The 19026-nt window shown below is 46.8% G+C and overlaps 1 protein-coding gene across 2 annotated transcripts in view; it reads right to left on the bottom strand.

Moving 5' to 3' along the window:
- Positions 1–19026, bottom strand: part of FBXO31 (F-box protein 31) — a 521890-nt gene that overhangs the window by 381302 nt on the left and 121562 nt on the right. For both annotated transcript variants that reach the window (XM_069636193.1, XM_069636194.1), the window contains exon 2: positions 1061–1132. In XM_069636193.1, coding sequence (XP_069492294.1) covers positions 1061–1132 — 72 coding nt within the window. The remainder of the gene's footprint in view (positions 1–1060; positions 1133–19026) is intronic.

Here is a 19026-nt window from a genome sequence, read left to right as displayed (position 1 = left end):
ATTCTGCACACAAAATCGTTGTGACGGATAAGCATGGTTGCGTAGATTAGGTTTCATGCCCTATAGAAAATCCTTCCATGAAGCCTGAAACAGGCTGCAGAGCTCTCAGTATTATCAGCAGGCAGCAATAAAGCATCCACGGAAACTTCCACTGCCCACAAACTTCTGCTCACTAGCAAACCTCCCAGCATCTTCTGCTGCATGGTTTGGCTTAAAATAAAACAAGGAGGAGGTGCAGGGGGAGGGGGGGGTGTCTTGCCTCCAGCATACCCCTCTGCCACTTCACCAGCTTTGCCATTACTGCCCAATGCATGCTTCAGCTGCAATTTTGCAGGTCTTCATCTTTTCCTACCTCTACTTTCTATGTTCCTCAGATAAAGCCTGAGTTCAGGGCACAATCATTACACTGTGTGGGCCGTCTCAGATGTCTGAAATGTTTTATCGTTAGGGCCATTTGTGTCTGCCAGAGGACTGAGGGCCACCACAACTCTCCCATTAAGTAGCTATGTTGGTCCACTCTCGGACACACCTCTACTGACCCACACATTTTATTTCTTGGAATTCATCCCTTGTTCTTTCCATGGTGAGGGGGATGCTTAATTCATCCTTTTTGGTCCCTGTGCCCCATTACACTAGTAATTTGCGAGAATGGCAGGGGCAGTGAAGCATGTGCTCAAAAGGCAGATGGTTCCTTCACAAGGATGGCGATCTGGTGAGACTAGATAATGACCTCCCTGGCACTTTCACGACAAGTGGTCTAGCATGGCTGAAAGAGCAGGACGTCTGTCAAGGGTTTACCTGGATATTAATTATGGACAAACAGGTATGATTATTGGAAATTCTAAAATTACTTTAACCATAATGTTCTTTTTTGACATCCTATTTTAAGTCAACTGAGTGACATTAGCCTCCATTTCTGACAGTTTGTAATTATACTTTGAGGAAACTAAAGTGTTGTGCTTTTCTACACACAAGTAATGTTTTCTATATGCACTCAATGGCCAGTTAGAGATGATAGGCTGCAATTAAAGTTTTTTGGTTGATGTTCGAGAACACTCACGTTTCACATAGACATCTTGACACGAAACACCGCTGATCTCCAGCTTCCGTAGATTCTCACAGATGCCATACTCTGCAAAAACAAAAAAGGAATTGGTGTTCAGAATACAGAAAGGCAACGAAAACAGCACACTAATAAGGCTTCATGAGTTTGCTAAAATCAGAAACCAAATTCAGCTTGGGTCATCTGGAAAGGAGTCCAGTCAGCCAAGTCCGCACTAAACGTCTGTTACATAACTGCACTTAAACAGTATTGACATTCAGTACTGGAAATACCCTAATTGCAACAGCAGCATTTTAATTGTCAGGCATGAATGTTTTGGACAGAAGACTAGAGGAGAAAAATGCATCAACCAGAAGACAGCGGTGGTGAGGGGATTTACCAGAGGACTGATCCTTGTGTCCATCTTCCTTTTGCCTTCATCTGTTTCTTCGCTCTCCCCTTATACATCCTTGTTGGATTTTCGCTCCCTTCACTGGATCTATATGCAACCATTTCTTTGTTATTCACCTTTCCCACTTTTTTTCATTAACCCCCCCATTCCTTTTTGGACAAATCTGGTTTTGTTATGGGAGCCTGGTCTAATAGGTTGTCCTAGGCAATGTTCTATGTTTTATTTTGTTTCACATTAATGTCATATTGCTTTGCACATGGACAACAAATGCTTTTAAGCAATCGGAAGGAGACATGAGTTATTTGGTGGTTTTGTGGCATGCGACAAGCAAGCATCACTCGGTTCATGAAAAGGGCCAACACCCAAGGTAGACTTGCACATTCAAATCGTTAATCAGTTTTTGTTTTGTCATGTGAAAATTATGAACCCTCTACTGCTCTCTTAACTGCACCTCAGTTTGAGAATGGCAGACTAGGCTAGAATATGCAGAGGAATTCCCAGAAGTGACCAGCCTCAGCCCAAGAATCATCCAGCATCCCCACACCATTATAACCAGGTGTAAAAATGTCATGTCGCAAGCTACTAGCCAGACATAAAAAGTTACCAGCCACCTCAATTCTCATGCACACACTACCCCATTTCTTACTCAACAAGAATCAATTATTAGCCAATGGCAAATGAAAATGTTGTGCCCTGATAGAACCATCCGCTTAAAGCTCTTTGCAGGCCTCAAGAAATTACAGTTATCTCAGGGTCCTAGGTCCAGCTCCCGGTCGTTCATGGCCTATGGAGCAAGTAGAAGGGAGTTTGCACTTGTGTTACCTGGTAAAGAAAAAGAAATGCAATTCTTGCCGCTTACAGTGACGGCCAGGTATTGTGAAAGGCATCAAACCCAGACAATCCTGACTGCCCCGTAAGTGAAGGACATGCTCACACCACTGGAACATGACAAATAAAATGGCTGTCTTTCTGTATGACGTGCCAGTCTGGCATCTGCCCCAACCCTCTCCACTTAATTCATGGAATTGCAAAGGGATTGGGATTCTTCCAGTGGTCAAATCTTAAATATATGCCTGGGCAAATGGGCCACTTAACTTCACGGGTTGGCAAGAGACTACTGCCGGACCATTGATACAGAGCCGCTGGAAACCGCGCCTGGGCACGGGCCATCCAATGCCTCCACCGGCGAGTGTAGAGGTGAGGGACACCCATAAGTGGACCTGGGTGGCCTGCAATGCCCCCTAGGTAGCAGGCAAATTCCCCGGATTCGGAGGCGTGGAGCGGCCTGTGCCAAGAGACACCAGGAGGCCGAAGGACCCCCCGCACCCCACCTTCCCCAACACTGCAGAGGAGGAGGCAGTGCCTACTGGAGGAGCTGCTGAGAAGGCTCCCCCTCCCTACAGAGAAGCGGTGAGGAGAACAGGCCTGCAACGCAGGAGGGGGCCCTCACGGAACCCCAAGGGCTGGTGCTGGGCTGGCACTGGCAGGGAGGACAACACGGGAGGCCGGGAGGACCCGTGAGGTGCACACCCAGAACCAGGTACAGCACACGGCGAGAAGCGGCGGCAGGGTGCATCTGCCGGCCGCCCTGCTTGTGAACACACCTGCACACACAGGGAGGCCTAAAAGGGCCAAAGGACTTTGAGGGACACAGCACACAGTGTTTGGGAATTGGCCAACAGGAGACCCTGAAGGAGGCACAGTGAACTTCAGCTGGAGAGGGCCCTGCTCCAAAGGCTGACACAAGGTTTGGTGTGTGGAAAGACCCAGAGCAGGTCATAAAGGGAGCGGGACAACATGCCCAGAGAACAGACAGGAGTAAGCAGAGGTGTGGGTAAGACCACCGATGTGGCGCAGTAGGAGTGCGAGGAGTGGCCCTGGACCGAGACTTCAGAGGCACACTGCAGTGGAGGGGATGAGAAACCCTGTGGAGTGTAGTAGTTGAGAGCCACGCAAAAGAAGCTTGGGAGCGCGGAGGGAGCTAAGAGGACGCCCGCTGGCAGTGCAATTGGAAAGGAGTAGAAAAAAGTAACGGCTGGGGGTACAAGCCAGGCGGATGAGCTGGAAGGCAGAGCTGTCGCAGCTTCAATACCCCAGAGAAGGCGACATGGCGGAAGCCAAGGCGGACGGAGGACACCACTCCAGCCCGCTGGAGATCCACACTATCAAGAAATTCGGGGAAGGCTAAATGTGGCAAATCTGGCAGCGAAAGTGGACACTTTGGGGGAGCGAATGGCCGGGGTAGAGGCAAATCAAGCCTCCTCAGGGGTGATTGAATCAGTGGCTGGGCTGGAGAGGAAAATCCAGGCGATAATTGGGATGAAAGGCGAGCGAGTGGCCATGGACCGGGTGCACTGTGCGGGTGGAAGAAATAAGGAGCCCCGCTCGGTGCTGGCTAGGATGCACTGCTACAAGGCCGAAATCCTAGAGAAGGGAAGGCAAATGGGGACATAGGAAGGCAAGGTAGCAATACATCAGGACATCTCTGCCCAAACCCTCAAGAGGTGCGATAGAGGTGGTGGTACCCCTTTGCGATCCTATTTGAATGGGGAGGAGAGAGATCACTTGGTCGCGGAGGAGGACATCAAACGTGCCACGGAAGACCTTACGGGGCCCCATCAAGATCGCCATGGAGGGAAGGGGCCGGTGGAAGGACAAGAGCTTCGAGGCCTGCAGACCGAGCACAGAAGGCACCAATTGACAGGGGCCAGGACATTTCAGAAACATAACGCCTCAGCTGGGGATATGGGAGGGAAGGGGGGCCAGGAGGGGAAAAACAGTGCAGTGGCCATGGTGGATGGGACGAATGAGATACCAATGGAAACATCAGAAGTGCAATTGACGAAAGGTGAGGAAGGGCTGAGGTGAAGATAGCCACTCTTCGTTGTCAAGGGGGCTAAACTCCCCGAATAAGAGATCAGGGACCACCAATATAACAGCAATTGGTAGTCCTTTTCTTGCAGGAGACACTACAAGCATGGGGCGGAATCTGTAATAAAGGGTAAAAATATTGGTACGAACATCTGGGGTTTTCACAGGGACCGCAAGAAGGATGGGGTGGGTATCCTACTACAGAAAGCCTTTAGGTTGACAGAGGTCCAGGGGTTTGGGGGCCGATTCCTGGGGATAAAAAGGGACTTTGAGGGAACACAAAATCACATTGGCTAGCCTAATGGCTACCCTACACGCCCAACGCGGACAGTTGGGGTTCCTATACCAGATATTTGAAAGGCTGGTGAGAGGGTCCCACAATCAGGGGGGGGTTTGGGGATCAAAATGGGAGACGTCCATCTGGTCACGGACCCGATGTTAGACTGGTGGTCAGCAAAGGCGGAGGACCAAGAGTGGTGGGGCGAGAGAACATCGCTTTCTGGAATCTCCTGCAGGATTATTGGGCTGATGTCTGGCGGGGTCACTTCCCGGGGTCTGGGGGTTATACTCTCCCCCCCCCCCCCCGTCCCCCACCTCACCACCCCCCAAACACCAGACCTACACCAGGATTCACTTACAGCTGGTCCCGCTAGACCAGGAACGAGAGGTGGGGGCACCCAATATTGAGGTGGTCACTTGGTCACACCACAAGATGGTGGTGGCAGGTTGGAGGGTACCGAAACCTCGGGGGCAATTCCGTGTAACGACACCCTACTGAGGGACCAAGTATTGCAGGATTTCCTGGGTAAAGAGGTGCAAGCCTATTTTGAAGTCAACAATAACAGGGAGGCGGGTATGGCAAGAGGCAGCTAGGGCCATGCACAGGGGACTCATTGCTGAAGGGTAACGAAAGAAGGGGAGGGGGTTGATTGAGGCCAGGCTCTGGGGAGAGTTGGTAGCATTTCGTACCCAACTGGCTCAGCAGGGCGATGACAAGGAATACATCCTGGGTGAGATGAGAGACTAAAGGCAGGTGCTACACGGCATTGATAGGAGAGGTGGTAAAGAGGCTATGGTTCACACAACCGGGCCAGAGCAGTTCTGGGGAACAGGGTAAGGTATTGCAGGATGGAGAGAAGAGTGGACAAGGTGTAGGGTGCCGACGGAGATATGGAGAATAGAGGGAAAGATATTGTGGCCCGGTTTGCAGTCTACTACCAGGAGCTATACACTAAACCGTTGGGGGTGGAAGTAGAGGAGATGAAGGATTACCTTGATGACCTACAACTTCCCAAACTCACTGGGGAGGAGAGGGAGGCCCTCGAAGGGGAGATAATGAGGGAAGGTGTGTTTCATGCGATCCAACGACAAAGCCGGGAAGGCCCCAGGGAAGGATGGGTTTACAGCAGATTTCTACAAGCGGTATCAATCCCTATTGGTGACACCCCTGGTAAAGTTATTTAACTCTATTGTAGGAGAGGGCACAGCGCAGCCGAGGTTTCTCCGGACCTTGATAGCCAGTGCTCCAGATTGGATTTTGGAGCGAGAGTATTTTACTCCCAATTTTTTTTTTTATTGGAGAGTAAATCCAATTTCAAGAGAGTCAAAATGTGTTTCCTCCTTCGCAAGAGAGTAAAAAGTGCCTGACAACTATCAATTTGTGCGTAAATTAAAACTTTGGTCGAAAACATTAGTGACAAAACAGCTGTATTTCAAAGTGGTTCCAAATAATGGATTGCACCTGTAGAAAACATTTTCCCCACACAAGAACCTTGTAGATGCATACTAACCAGCTTCATCTTCATGATACTTGGTTACAAACTCTGTTAACTGCTACTACAGATGCCAGCTAGTTACATAGGGTGCTTCATAAATCAAGTACTTCACTCTACCAGCATCTCTTCTCTGCCTCTCGGGCCTACTGTTGCTGCCAGGCACCACCTGCTGGACAGCCACTCCATTTTTTTGCTCCATCTCCCCTTTGCTACTCTGCTTCCCCTGTCTCTCACTTTCTGACGCTCTGCCTCTTTTCCTTAAGTGTTAAACCACTTTCGTGGTCTCTTTCTCCATCCCTCTGCCTCTCCCATCTCTGCATTCTATAGTTGCTGTTTCCCTCCTATATCTTGCTTTATCGGTTGATATAACTCTTTCCTCCCCCGTGTCATTACTCTGGCTAGATCTGTGCTTTCATTTTCTTGGCTGTGGCCGCTATTCCTTTTGATCATCTGTCTTGCACTCTCGTCTTATTGGCCTGTCCTTCTATAGTCTTACTTTTCTATTTTCCTTCTCTCCCCACATGCTGTTGATCTGCGATTTATTTTACTGCCTCTAAAGGTCTCTTGATCTGCTTGCATCCCACACTCCAATTGTCTGTTTGTCCTATGATTAACTCTATTTCCCCTCTCACTTTCTTCGTGCCCTATAATGTAGCTCATTGCACTCTTCCTGTTGCTCGAATTCCTGTTTTGGATGGTCTAGTATTTTCTCTGTCCCCCCCCATGCACAAACACGTATTGGCCTGTATTGCTTAGGTTCAGAGTTGCTCTTCCTCTCCTGTTTTTCTGTTTGTCATTTTTGTTTAACCAGATCTTTATTCATTCAAAAAAGTTCACATATAGGTTAGCTTACACCCCCATGTAAGATTCATCATAACACATTACATATCCTTATTGTGTAGCAAATCAACCACAACTTCTCTCCCTTCCACCTCCCTGCCACCAGTTCTTACAGGCGGTTCCTTGAGTCCCCTAAAGTGCTGCTCAGCCCTCTCCTCCATCGAAGATTCCCAGTGCCTGCAACCTCTTTGGGGATGCACAAGTGTACACTATCTTGAATTGAAGGTTGACCAAACCTTACTGAACTTCCTCAGAGTCGCGTATTGTCGCCGTCATCTATTCCACCTCAACCGTGACCCATATTGCTTAGTACAATTGTATGCTAGATGGTGGTTCCTTCAGTTTCCGTTTTTTTATCTATACACCTCTTTGCAGACATCATTAAGTTAGGCCATAGCCTTCCCGCTCCCAAGCCACGTTGCTCATTTAACATTGTGCCTAGAGGCACCTCTGTTGCAGTGAACTCCCTATCTATTCCCAGTATTTTAAGTGCTTGTTTTCACATCTTGCCAAAAATGTCTAAGACGCTGGCACCCCGACCAGACGTTCCATCATTCCCACTTCCTCACAACCCCTCCAACACTCTGCCGACAAAGAGGGAAACAATTTATGAAGCCTTTTCGGGTTGTAATACCACTGGTGTTGCACCTTATATTGGAATTCTCGGTGCTGTACTGAGGTGAATCAGCTCCTAAGCACTGCGTCCCATTCGTTATCAGTGAACGCCTTTCCCCTCACCTTCCCCCCATTTGTCCTTCAGTGCCATTCCATCTTCCTCCTACCCTCTCCGTAAGATCTTGTAGATTGCTGATATTAGTCCCTCATTATCCTCTGCGGATATTAACCTTTCCCACTAGGTGTTCCCTTGTAGCCCCTTCCATGATTGTGGGGGTACCCAACCAGTGTCTTAATTGTTGATACGCGAACAAATCCCTGTTTTAGACCGAGTTGCCTTCTGCATTCTATAAATGACTTGAAGTGCGTTCCCTTATAAATCTCCCATCTCCCTTATCACTCCGTCCATCCACAGTTTGAATTTGCTATATTCCCTACCTGGCGGCAAGGCAGGGTTACCGAAGATGGTCAGGGAGACGGGCCATGCCTCTTGTTTAGCTGTTCCCCAATCCTCACAGTATTTCTTGTTATTGGGTTGTCCCTTAGCACCTCTGGCCGTCAGCCGCTCTCATCCCAGGATTTTCTAAAGATGCTCTCCCGCCTGCTCTATGCACACCTAGTGTTTCTTATTATGAGCCCTCCCCCACTCCACCATTGCTCTCAGCTGTGCCGCCTGGTAGTATTTCATTATATTGGGGCAGGCCACTCTGCCCTGAGCCATGCTCTTGAATAATGTCTTCCTCCCTATCCTTGGTTTCTTCCCTCCCCCAGATGAATCCCATAATGCATTCCTGAATGTCCATCATGTTCCACGGGACTGCTAGGTGGATTGCCTGGAAAAGATATAGAAACCAGGGAAGTATATACATTTTGACAACGGCTATCTGTTGTAATCTGGCTTAGAGAGCAGCTGTGTGTGTGTGTGATGTCATCTGCTGGTGTCGGAGTGTTCTGCTGGGTGATGGTTAGTGAGAGAGAAAGCTGTGAGCTGAGAAGATGGGTGTGGGGGTGAGCCCGGGGTTTCCCTAATGATGTCGTGTCACCTGTGTCCCCTATCATTCCCCGTGTTACTGATGGAGTACAGGACAAGGACAATAAAGCCCCTTAAATTTACCTTTGGTGTCCCGGACGTCCACTTTGTTACACTATCCTTCTGAACACATATATATATATATATATATATATCTTTATTCAGCTGTCATTTCGGCAGTTGGTGGAGGAGCACTCCTTAGTCCCCAATGAAATCAGGAAACCATAAAACACAAAATTGTTCCACTTTATTTCATTTCCAAAAGTTCCATAAAATTGTTGCACATCCTCATGGCAAACAAAAAAGTTTTCACAAACCACTCACATTGTGGTCCTCCTAAGGTAACTGGCGCATAATAGATGGAGTCTACGCGTTTCACGATCCACTGACCGCTTGTTCACAACTAGTGATCCAACCATTGTTGCGAGTTAAAATACCCCATGTGACATGTGGTCAGACATTGAAAGAGGACTACCTTAATTATCTGTTTAAAAGCCATATTGGCCATTTTGGAAAGGGTCTGTTAAGTAAGGTGGGTTTACTAAACCGTGCTACTACATGGTATTCTATGTAAAAGCCCTTCTTCTGGATATCGTGTATTCGTCTAACACCTAATAATGGTGCCAATAATGTACATATGTTATGTGTTCTAGCACAGTGCTCAACATTACATTATTGGTCTATATTACAATTCATAAGACACAAAGCATACCCTGTAAAGTCACACACCAGATTTAAATACAGCTGTGTCTAAAATGCTAAATAATAATATTATACTGTTTTGCAATCCTAAAATTCATATTGCATGTTACTCGCAGTGTCACTGCAAAGTGCACATTATTAGCAGCATAGTTATAAAGTGCATATTGCATATAATGCTTAATCTAAAATGTCCTTCACAGGGCCTGCCATAGTACCTATTAAAATTGGCAGTTATTTAGCTTAACAGACACCGATTGGCCTTCGGTTTATATGTATAAATAGTACTTGCTCATTGGTTCAAAGTGCAATGTGCTAGCAGCAATATCTAAAGTGCTATTCAAATCTCCTTCGAAAAGTTCAAGTGCCTATAGCTTCACCAAATACAAGTACCAAGATCTATAAACAGACTAAAAGTGGAAAGAGGTTTAAAATCATAATATGAACGCTCACATGCCACACCCAATCACAAAAACATTACAAATACTAAATGTGTGCTGGATCAAAAAAAAAAAATCAAATCCCAAAAGTGAATTAAAATTACAGTCTCTACTGTTATCCTGATACTAGAAATTGAGAAAAAAAAAGGTTGAAACTTAAAATATATATATATTACATTACATTACATTACATTACTCACCGTAATCGTATTTCTGATGCTTGTATCTGCTTAGATTCACATGCTGTGCATAGGCAGACATCTAGTGGAAGCTGCGGAGTATTACGGTTTGTTTTTCGAAACTCGAAAATGGGCGTCGACACAGGGGTTGCCAGTAATACTATCCCTAGTGTGACGTCCACTGTACCCATGATCCCTCACACGTCTAGGACCCTCAGATTGTATTTTTCCTGAAATGACGTAGCATGAGGAGTAGCGCGAGTACAGATGATGCAAGCAGATAGAAGATAGATAAGATAAGACTACAAGCATCCATGCGGCTTCTCTCAGAGGGGAGGAAGGGTGGGTTGCATGTGAATCTAAGCAGATACAAGCATCAGAAATACGATTACGGTGAGTAATGTATCCCTTCTGAGGCTTGTGAATCTGCTTAGATCACATGCTGTGCATAGATTAGCGAGCAGTGTTAGAAGGAGGTGGGATTTGAGAAGGGTCATGAGCAAATAAAGGTCCTAGAACCGCTTGTCCCACTTGAGTATCTGTCTTGGAATGGGTGTCAATGCAGTAGTGCTGAGTAAAAGTGTGAATAGAGCTCCAAGTAGCTGCTTTGCAAATGGTGTCAAGGGGAACATTTGCAATGAAAGCCAGAGTGGCCCCAATGCCTCTTGTCGAGTGGGCTCTGGGCGTAAAAGGCAAAGCTTTGTCAGAAAGAGAGTAACACAACTGGATACAGTTGACAATCCACTTGGAGATGGCACCCTTAGAGAGGCGATCTCCCTCTTTCCCTGTGGCTACGGAGACAAACAGTTGATCTGTTTTCCTAAGCGGTCTGGTCTTGTTTACGTAGTAAAGGACCGCCCTACGCACATCTGGGGTGTGTAGTTTAACCTCAGCTGAGCTTTGTGGGTTTTGGAAGAAATCCGGAAGCTCGATGGACTGGTTTACATGGAATTTAGAAATAAACTTAGGTGAGAACCTAGGGTGTGTCCGTAAAACCAGCTTATCCTTATGAATAGTAAAGAAAGGATCCTGCACTGACGGAGCCTGAATTTCACTGACCAGTCTTATGGATGTAATGGCTACTAAGAAGGCAGTCTTATAGGTCAGGTGTTTGAGAATTTTTTTATGCATGGGCTCGAATGGGGGGCCCATGAGTTTAGATAGCACCACGTTCAGGTCCCATCCTGGTGGTGGGTTAGATATAGGTGGATGAAGTCGCTTTACTGCCTCCATGAAGGCTTTAACCACGGGTACCTTCCACCACGACACCTTGCTATGTGTGGTGGTGTACGCTGACAGTGCTGCCAGGTGTACCTTTAGTGAGTTGAAAACCAACCCTGCGTCCAGCAGGTGGAGCATGTATGTCACGATTGTGGAAGGAGTGCAATCAACTGGGTTGATTTGTTTATTCTGGCACCAGATAACGAATCTCTTCCATTTGTCGAAATAGCAAGGCCTCGTGTTCGGTTTCCTAGACTCTTTTAGGATGTCCATACACCTCTGTGGTAAATTGAGATGTCCAAACTCTATGACCTCAGGAGCCATGCTGCTAGGTTCATGGAGTTGGGTAGAGGATGCACCTTCTGACCTTGGTGCTAGGACAAAAGATTGTACCAGCCCGGGCGTTTGATGGGATCGCACACTGAATGTCTGCGTAGGTGTGGAAACCACGGTTGTCTCGCCCACATGGGAGCAACTAGGACGAGAGTCATCGACTGTTCATCTTGTTCACCACCTTCCTGATGAGGAGTTGGTGGAAAAGCGTACGCAAACATCCCTGACCAGTTCATCCACAGGGCGTTCCCCAGGGAGTCTGGTTGGGGAAACCTGGATGCGAATCCTGGGCACTGTCTGTTTTCGCTTGTGGCGAATAGGTCTATAGTGGGGTAACCCCACTGAGAGAAGAGATCTTCTACGATTTCTCTGTGTAGACACCATTCGTGTTCCTCCGGGAGGGGATCTTTGCTTAAAGCGTCAAATTGAGATCCCCTGGAACATGTTGAGATGACAGAAAGATGTTCCGTCTGAATGCCCTTATCCAAATTTTATGGGCAAGTCTGGACAGATTTGGCGAACGAGTCCCTCCTTGCTTGTTCAGGGAGAACATGGCTGTCGTGCTGTCCGTCCGGATCTGCACCGTCAGGTTCAGTAGGTGGGGCTGGAACGCATGAAGTGCTCTGAAAACTGCCAGAAGCTCTAGCAGGTTGATGTGATTCTTGGCCACTGTGTGTGACCAGAGACCCTGAGCTGTGTGGTGGAGATGGTGAGCTGCCAATCCTGTCAGGCATGCGTCCGTCGTGACTACCGCCTGTATCTCGGGATCGTAAAAGGGTTTCCCCTTGGATAGATTGTCTCTTGTCCACCAGTGGAAGCTTTGTACAAGTGTTGGCGAAACGACCACTAGATCGTCCGACTGACCACTAGCCTGAGACCACAGTTTCGCCAACCATTCTTGCATGGGACGCATGCGCAGGCGCGCGTGGGAGACCAGGTAAATACATGACGCCATCATGCCCAGCAAACGCATTGCTTTGCGTACTGTTATCTGGCGACCGGTTTGATATTGCAGAATTTGCAGTAGTATATTCCGAATTCTTTCCTCTGAAGGAAAAGCCAACCCCTCTTGAGTATTTAGAACAGATCCTAGGAACTGCTTGGAGGTGCTGGGCACCAGACTTGATTTTTTTCTCGTTTATGGAGAAGCCCAATTCGAAGAGGAGGTCGATAGTTCTTATGTTTGTCCTGCAAATTACTGGGGTCTCCCCCGTGATGAGCCAGTCGTCCAGATAAGGGTACACTGGGATTGCCTCCCTGCGTAGGTGTGCCGCCGCCAGTACCTTGGTGAATACCCTTGGAGCCAAGGCTATCCCGAAGGGCAGTACCTTGAACTGGTAGTGCTGACTGTCCACCTTGAGGCAAAGATTTTCTGTGCACTGGGAACATGGAAATATGAAAATAGGCATCTTTCATATCCAATGTTGCCATGCAATCCCCTTTTTTAGGAGGGGAATTATCTCTTGGAGAGTAGTCATGCGAAATTTTTGGGGCTTGACATACTTGTTTGCAGGCCGTAAGTCCAATACTGGGCGCATTGTCAAATCTTTTTTTGGCACAAGGAAGTACGTTGAATAAATACCCTTGTTCACCTGGTGTCCCGGGACGAGTTCTATTGCGTCCTTTGCGAGAAGATTTTTGATCTCTTCGAGTAGGATATTCTGGTGGTCTAAGGAGTGTATTCTTTGTCGTGGAGGGTGATTTTGGGGACGCTCTAGGAGTTCTATGCAGTATCCTGCGGACACTGTGGACATCACTCATCTGTCTGATGTGATCCCTTCCCAAGCTAGGGTGAAGATGGAAATGCATCCCCCTACTGGGGATGTGTGAGAAGGGAGCCTGAACGGAACGTCACTGTTTTGGTGGAGGCGTGCCCCCTCCTTTATTGGGACTGCCTCTACCCCTACCATAATCTCTTTTGTTACCCCTGCCATAACTCTGGGTAGACTGCTGGTTAGTGTTCCATGTAGTAACCCTGGCCTTGGGAATAGTTTGAGCCTCTTTGGGAGTTTTGTCCACGAGGTCGACGAAAATTGCCATTCCCTCTCTGGTTAGGGGGTTTGTTGGTTAGTTGCCCTAGGGACTTGATTGCCTTGTACTCGTCCTTGCCATTCTTCAGCGCGTCCTCGACCGCCTTTCCAAACAATAGATCCGGCTCCACCGGCTTATCTATCAATGATGCTTGGGTCTCGGCCTTGAAACCAGACTGCCGTAGCCAAGCATGCCTCTTGATGACCGTGCTTTCAGCAATTAATCTGCCGGCGTTATCCACGGCATCAAAGGTTGATTTTAAAATGCAACCTGACACGGCTCTCGCCTCTGCCGAAACTCGTATTGGCTTTTTAAGAGTTCTGGGGTGGAGTCTGTGAGAGCCACGACTTCTTCCCACTCGTGGCAGTTGTAACTAGCCAGCAGGATGGTGGAGTTGGCAATCCTTGCCTGGTAGGCGGAAGTGGAGGCTACTTTCCTGCCCAAGCCATAAATCTTCTTGCTCTCCTTGTCGGGGGGAGCTTCGGACGATGACAAGGGTGTTCCCGCCCTCTTACGGGTGTTTGTAACAACCAGGGAGTCCGGTTTGAGATGTCCCCTTATGTACAGTGGGTCAGATTGGGCTGCCCTGAAAAGCTTTTCAATTCAGGGGTTTACTGCCCTAGTGAGATTGGGGTTAACACGGGAAGGGTCTATCCTCCTTTGTATTGACTTAAGGATAGGGATGGCCTGAGCAACAGGTCTCTTTTCTCCCACCAATTCCTCTGCAAAGCCCCTCTCTTCCTAAGCACCTTGGGTGTCAATGTGGAAGTGCTGTGCCGCTCTGGACAGGACCTCATTCAGGAGAGGCTGGTGGAGTCGGTAACCGCGATCTACCCCATATGTCTATTCTTCCTCCTCCTCCTCCTCCTCCTCCTCCTCCTCCTCCTCCTCCTCCTCCTCCTCCTCCTCCTCCTCCTCCTCCTCCTCCTCCTCCTCCTCCTCACGACAACCGAACCTCAGACACTAAGGGGAGCGAGGCACTCTTAGCAACAGTGGAGAGTTGCCTGGTGTCATGAGGCGATCTCAAACGCGAACGCCCAGAGGACACTGACTCGGTGGACCGTTCTCTACGTGCCTCTTTCCGAGAACTCAACGTGCGCCTCAAGTCTCGGTTGGACCTTTGTTTGCTGGAAGTGGTGTGGGTAGCGCTCATGTCACTGGGGGTCTTCCCCATAGCTGCCCTGCCGGACAACCTTCCGAGGTCGGGGATTTGCACTTGGCTGTCCATCGACGCCACATTGCCCTCGCCGTCCGAAAGTACGGCGTCGGTGCCATCGCTGAAGGCACCCTCCGCGGACATGGCCTCTTGTCGCCTGGCATGGTGGGCCCAACGCTTTGTCGAATGGTCCTTAAGGGTCTTCGGTTTAAACAGACTGCACGCTCTGCAATTCGCCTCGGGGTGGTCCCTCGACAAGCAGAGATTACACGTGGCGTGCTTGTCAACCCAAGGATACTTGCGGTTGCACTTGGGACAAAATTGAAAAGGGGTACCCTCCATACGCACCCTGTGGCAGCGGGCTGGGAGTGTAGGAATATAAGTAATGTACCTATATTAATAAGAGTGTAGGATATGTGCCACTCCCCACTCTCCCTACTTGCAGGGCCGAGTCCAGAGGACTTCCGAGGCACGGGCTGAGGCCAGAGGCCTTCCGAGGCCCAAATCCATCGCTGTAGTCCAACGGTTGAATTTTCTCCGATCCGGCGTAGAGTGTCGATGTTCGGAGACTCGACGTATAGGTAGAATAAACGGGGAAATATATAACAATATTTGCAAAATCTGACTAAGTCAGGGAACTCCGCTCAGTGCTTCCGACCAGCATGGCGGAAAAAAACAATCTGAGGGTCCTAGACACGTGAGGGATCATGGGTACAGTGGACGTCACACTAGGGATAGTAATACTGGCACGCCCTGTGTCGACGCCCATTTGAGTTTCGAAAAACAAACTAATACACCGCAGCTTCCACTAGATGTCGGCCTATGCACAGCATGTGATCTAAGCAGATTCCACAAGCCTCAGAAATTATTATATATATATATATATATATATATATATATATATATATATATATATATATACATACATGAGGCTTCATATCATATACATCAGATCATGAGAAGGCACTGGCATGTTTTACAGCTGGATGAACACATGGGAAGAGCTTTGGGTAACAGAATGAACATAACATTTCGACGTTCTGTCTCCCTCAGAGATAATCTGGTCTCTAGCTTCATGAATCCACTGACTACAATTAAGGAACCCACCTGGCTTAAAACATCAATTGCAGGTTTTCACAAGTGCAGGAAATGCAAAGCCTGTCAATATGCCAAAGACACATTGAGTTATGCACATCCCATCCTGGCCAGAAAAATTACAATAGGATCACGTATCACCTGTGACACTGAGTTTGTGGTGTATGTGCTCGTCTGTCCCTGTGACAAGTGGTATGTAGGGAGCACAATAGGGAAATTGAAGCTGCGTATTCTCCAGCATATTCATGCTATTAAACATGTTGACCCTACGTACCCTATGGCTTTACATTTTAAACAATCTCATGATGGGAAATTTGACGGCTTTGCATATTTTGGTATATATACTGTACCTAAGCACCCTAGGGGTGGCAACAGAGAATTGCTGCTCAGACAATTGGAAACAAAATGCATCCTGGACCTGGAAACAAAAAACCCAGGGGACACAATTTAGATGAGGAACTTTATACCTTTTTGGGAACATAGACATGGTAAAATGAAAAATGATTATCTTTATGTCTTCTTTGACTAAAGTTTGAATTTGTGCTATGCATCCTCATCGCTGATATACCCTGAAGGTACCAGTTTCAGCATTGCAGAGAGGTTTTGCACAGAACAAGTCTCACGCATTAACTTTAGAACTTGAGTGCAGGATAATCAAGCGTTTGCCTTTTCCTTTTCTTCTTTTGTAGTTTTCTCTTGGTGTTTTTGTCTCCTGTTCACATTGACAGCATTTGTGTCGAGAGTTTTTCTTAGCTCCGATTAGCCTTTTAGGTCATGGAGGACGCTCATTGCGTGTGGTTTGTTTGGTTTTGTTTGTGTCTTTATCCATCATGTAAGGGGAGTGCTCTTTAGGCCTTATTCTTATAGTAGGTCCAATTGTTTAAAATATATACATTGACTCCTGTAGCACCCCTGACATTCTTGGGGGAATTAGAATGGATATATTCTTCACAGCTTTTTATAAGTAGAGATGATCTCCTTTTATTTTTTATTTTTTTCTTCTATTATGTTCCATTGAGAACGCTCGATATACGAGCGAATGTAGACTTTGACAATGGTTTCTTTTTGTAGCATATTCTTTTCTTCATGATGCATCTAGACAGGTGGGCATCCTTTCAATTTGCACATTAAATACAAATGCCCCGGTTGAGAGATTAGCGCTGCCCTCGTCTCCCCCCATATCATAGGACCCTGTACATGACACTCTTTAAAATGGGATTTTTTATGTGTAACACATTTTAGAGTATGGGAGATTCCCAATAGGAGACCTATTCATACGGCACTTTATCCCTGAATAATAGTTGTTCATGTACACATTCGATATATTGGAGATAATGATTGCTTTGCTATTTTGCACGAGTTTATATGTTTACAGTTGAAATGTTTACAGGCATTATGTACTGTACTCCTTTGGCTAGATTATTTTAGAATAGACAGACTCTAGCCTACTGCTGCTCTGCTGATTTGCACAGAGAGACTCGTTTAGAGCTGCACTATGCACTTTAGTATCAAATGTTAAAAGAGGTCCTTTGTCATCCCTACACTTCCAAGCCTCATAACCCGGCATTTTTGCACAGTACAAAAGGTAGTTAGATTTGAAAGTGTGAGTTTGGGAACGGATAAGGGCATTGGTGAGCGTAGTGCTTTATTGCTATATAGGCAGCTCTTTAGCACCAGGCACTCACTTTTTGAATTTGAGGGGATACATCTCATAAAGGAGAGAGGTTACTTAATATAAACAAGCCCCATCTCCAACATGTTAAGATATGCTAGCACAAGAATTTTTCATGAAGACAATCATGATTTTGCTATACTTATATCTTTTATTGCCATCATATGCTGCGGTGTATATGGCAGTTTCTGGCTGAGACATTTTCTCAACAAATGCATTAGCTTATATAAAGATAAAATTGTATTTTTACATTTTACATTTTGTATTGGAAACGTGCTTTCTATGAAAGGCTGTGCGAATGTGATGTTTTAACAAATTTGGCAACCACAGTTGTTGATGTATATTCAAAGATGCCTGCCGCCTTTCTGCCAAGAACAGCATCATGTTTTACAAAGAGACTTTCTATCATGTGGTTAAATCATAGAGACTACATCACTATTTAAAGTCACCTTTGCACTGTCTGCTTTCCTAACGTGATCAAGCGGTGAGAGCACCGTGAAACGCGTCATTCTTTTGCTTTTTCCTGTCAGTGACTTTTGAACATTAAAGTGATTTGTTTGACTGGAATCCGTACGGTGTCTCTGCCTTCATTGCAGAAAGCCATTCTGGCGTTTTTTGCTGTTTTTTGGGAGTGCACGCCGCCTCTTTTCTTTTTTCTCCACTGGGAACAGATTCTCCTGCAAAATATATATATACATATACATATTTATATTCACTGAAAAAAAACTTTGTTAAACGGACGTTATGGTTCCAAGTAAAACCGAAAACCCCCTGAAATTCGCCAGTTATGGTAAGCTAAGCAACCATAACTGGCGCCACCACCGTGTACTGCTAAGACTAACACCCAGAACATCAAATCTGCATACTTACTCAGAATCAGCCCAGGAATATACATTACTTTATCTCCTGCATTATTGCTGGTAATGATTTCTCTGGTTCGGTGATCATCAAGATCACATCATCAGCAAACAGGCCTATTTTATGTCGTGCCCCTGCCCATCCAACTCTGCAGCTCTCCCTGTTCTCCGTAATCAGACGCGCACAGAAAGTTCCATCACCAGAGTGAAAAGGAGTGGGCAACCTTGCTTTGTTCCTCTCCTTATTGAGAATGGGTCGTCAAACAGCCCCCCCCCCCATTCACCTTGACCTAGCCCGAGAATACTGCAAGTTAATCTCATCTTCATAAAGTTTGGTCCTAGTCCCACCCTCATGAGTGTTCGCTCCATAAATTCCCAATTGACGGGGACAAACGTCTTCTCGGCATCTAGCATCATCAAACAGGTGGGTGTAGTGCCCCCTCCATCCCTGCCTTATCTATGATGTGCAGTACCCCTCTTAGGTTATCAAATGTACTCCGTTCTTTAATAAACCCGATTGGTCCTGTTTCACCAGACCCGGTAGAATCCCTTCTAACCTTGCCGCCAGTACCCTTGTTTATAATTAACATCCACGTTGATAAGCTCAATAGGGCGGTACGAGGAACACAAGTGTGGATTCTTCCCCCGGCTTCAGAATGAGAATATGTACCATGTTAATTGATTTGGTAATCTCCCCCGTCTACCGAGAATAGTTGAATACCTCAGTGAGGGCCTTGGCGAGTAGTTCCCTAAATGTT

Source organism: Ambystoma mexicanum, chromosome 1q, assembly GCF_040938575.1.
Source record: "Ambystoma mexicanum isolate Mex_15411 chromosome 1q, UKY_AmexF1_1, whole genome shotgun sequence".
NCBI lineage: Eukaryota > Metazoa > Chordata > Amphibia > Caudata > Ambystomatidae > Ambystoma > Ambystoma mexicanum.
The sequence above is the reverse complement of the archived record's forward strand: the minus strand, read 5'-3'. Positions and strand labels throughout refer to the sequence as shown.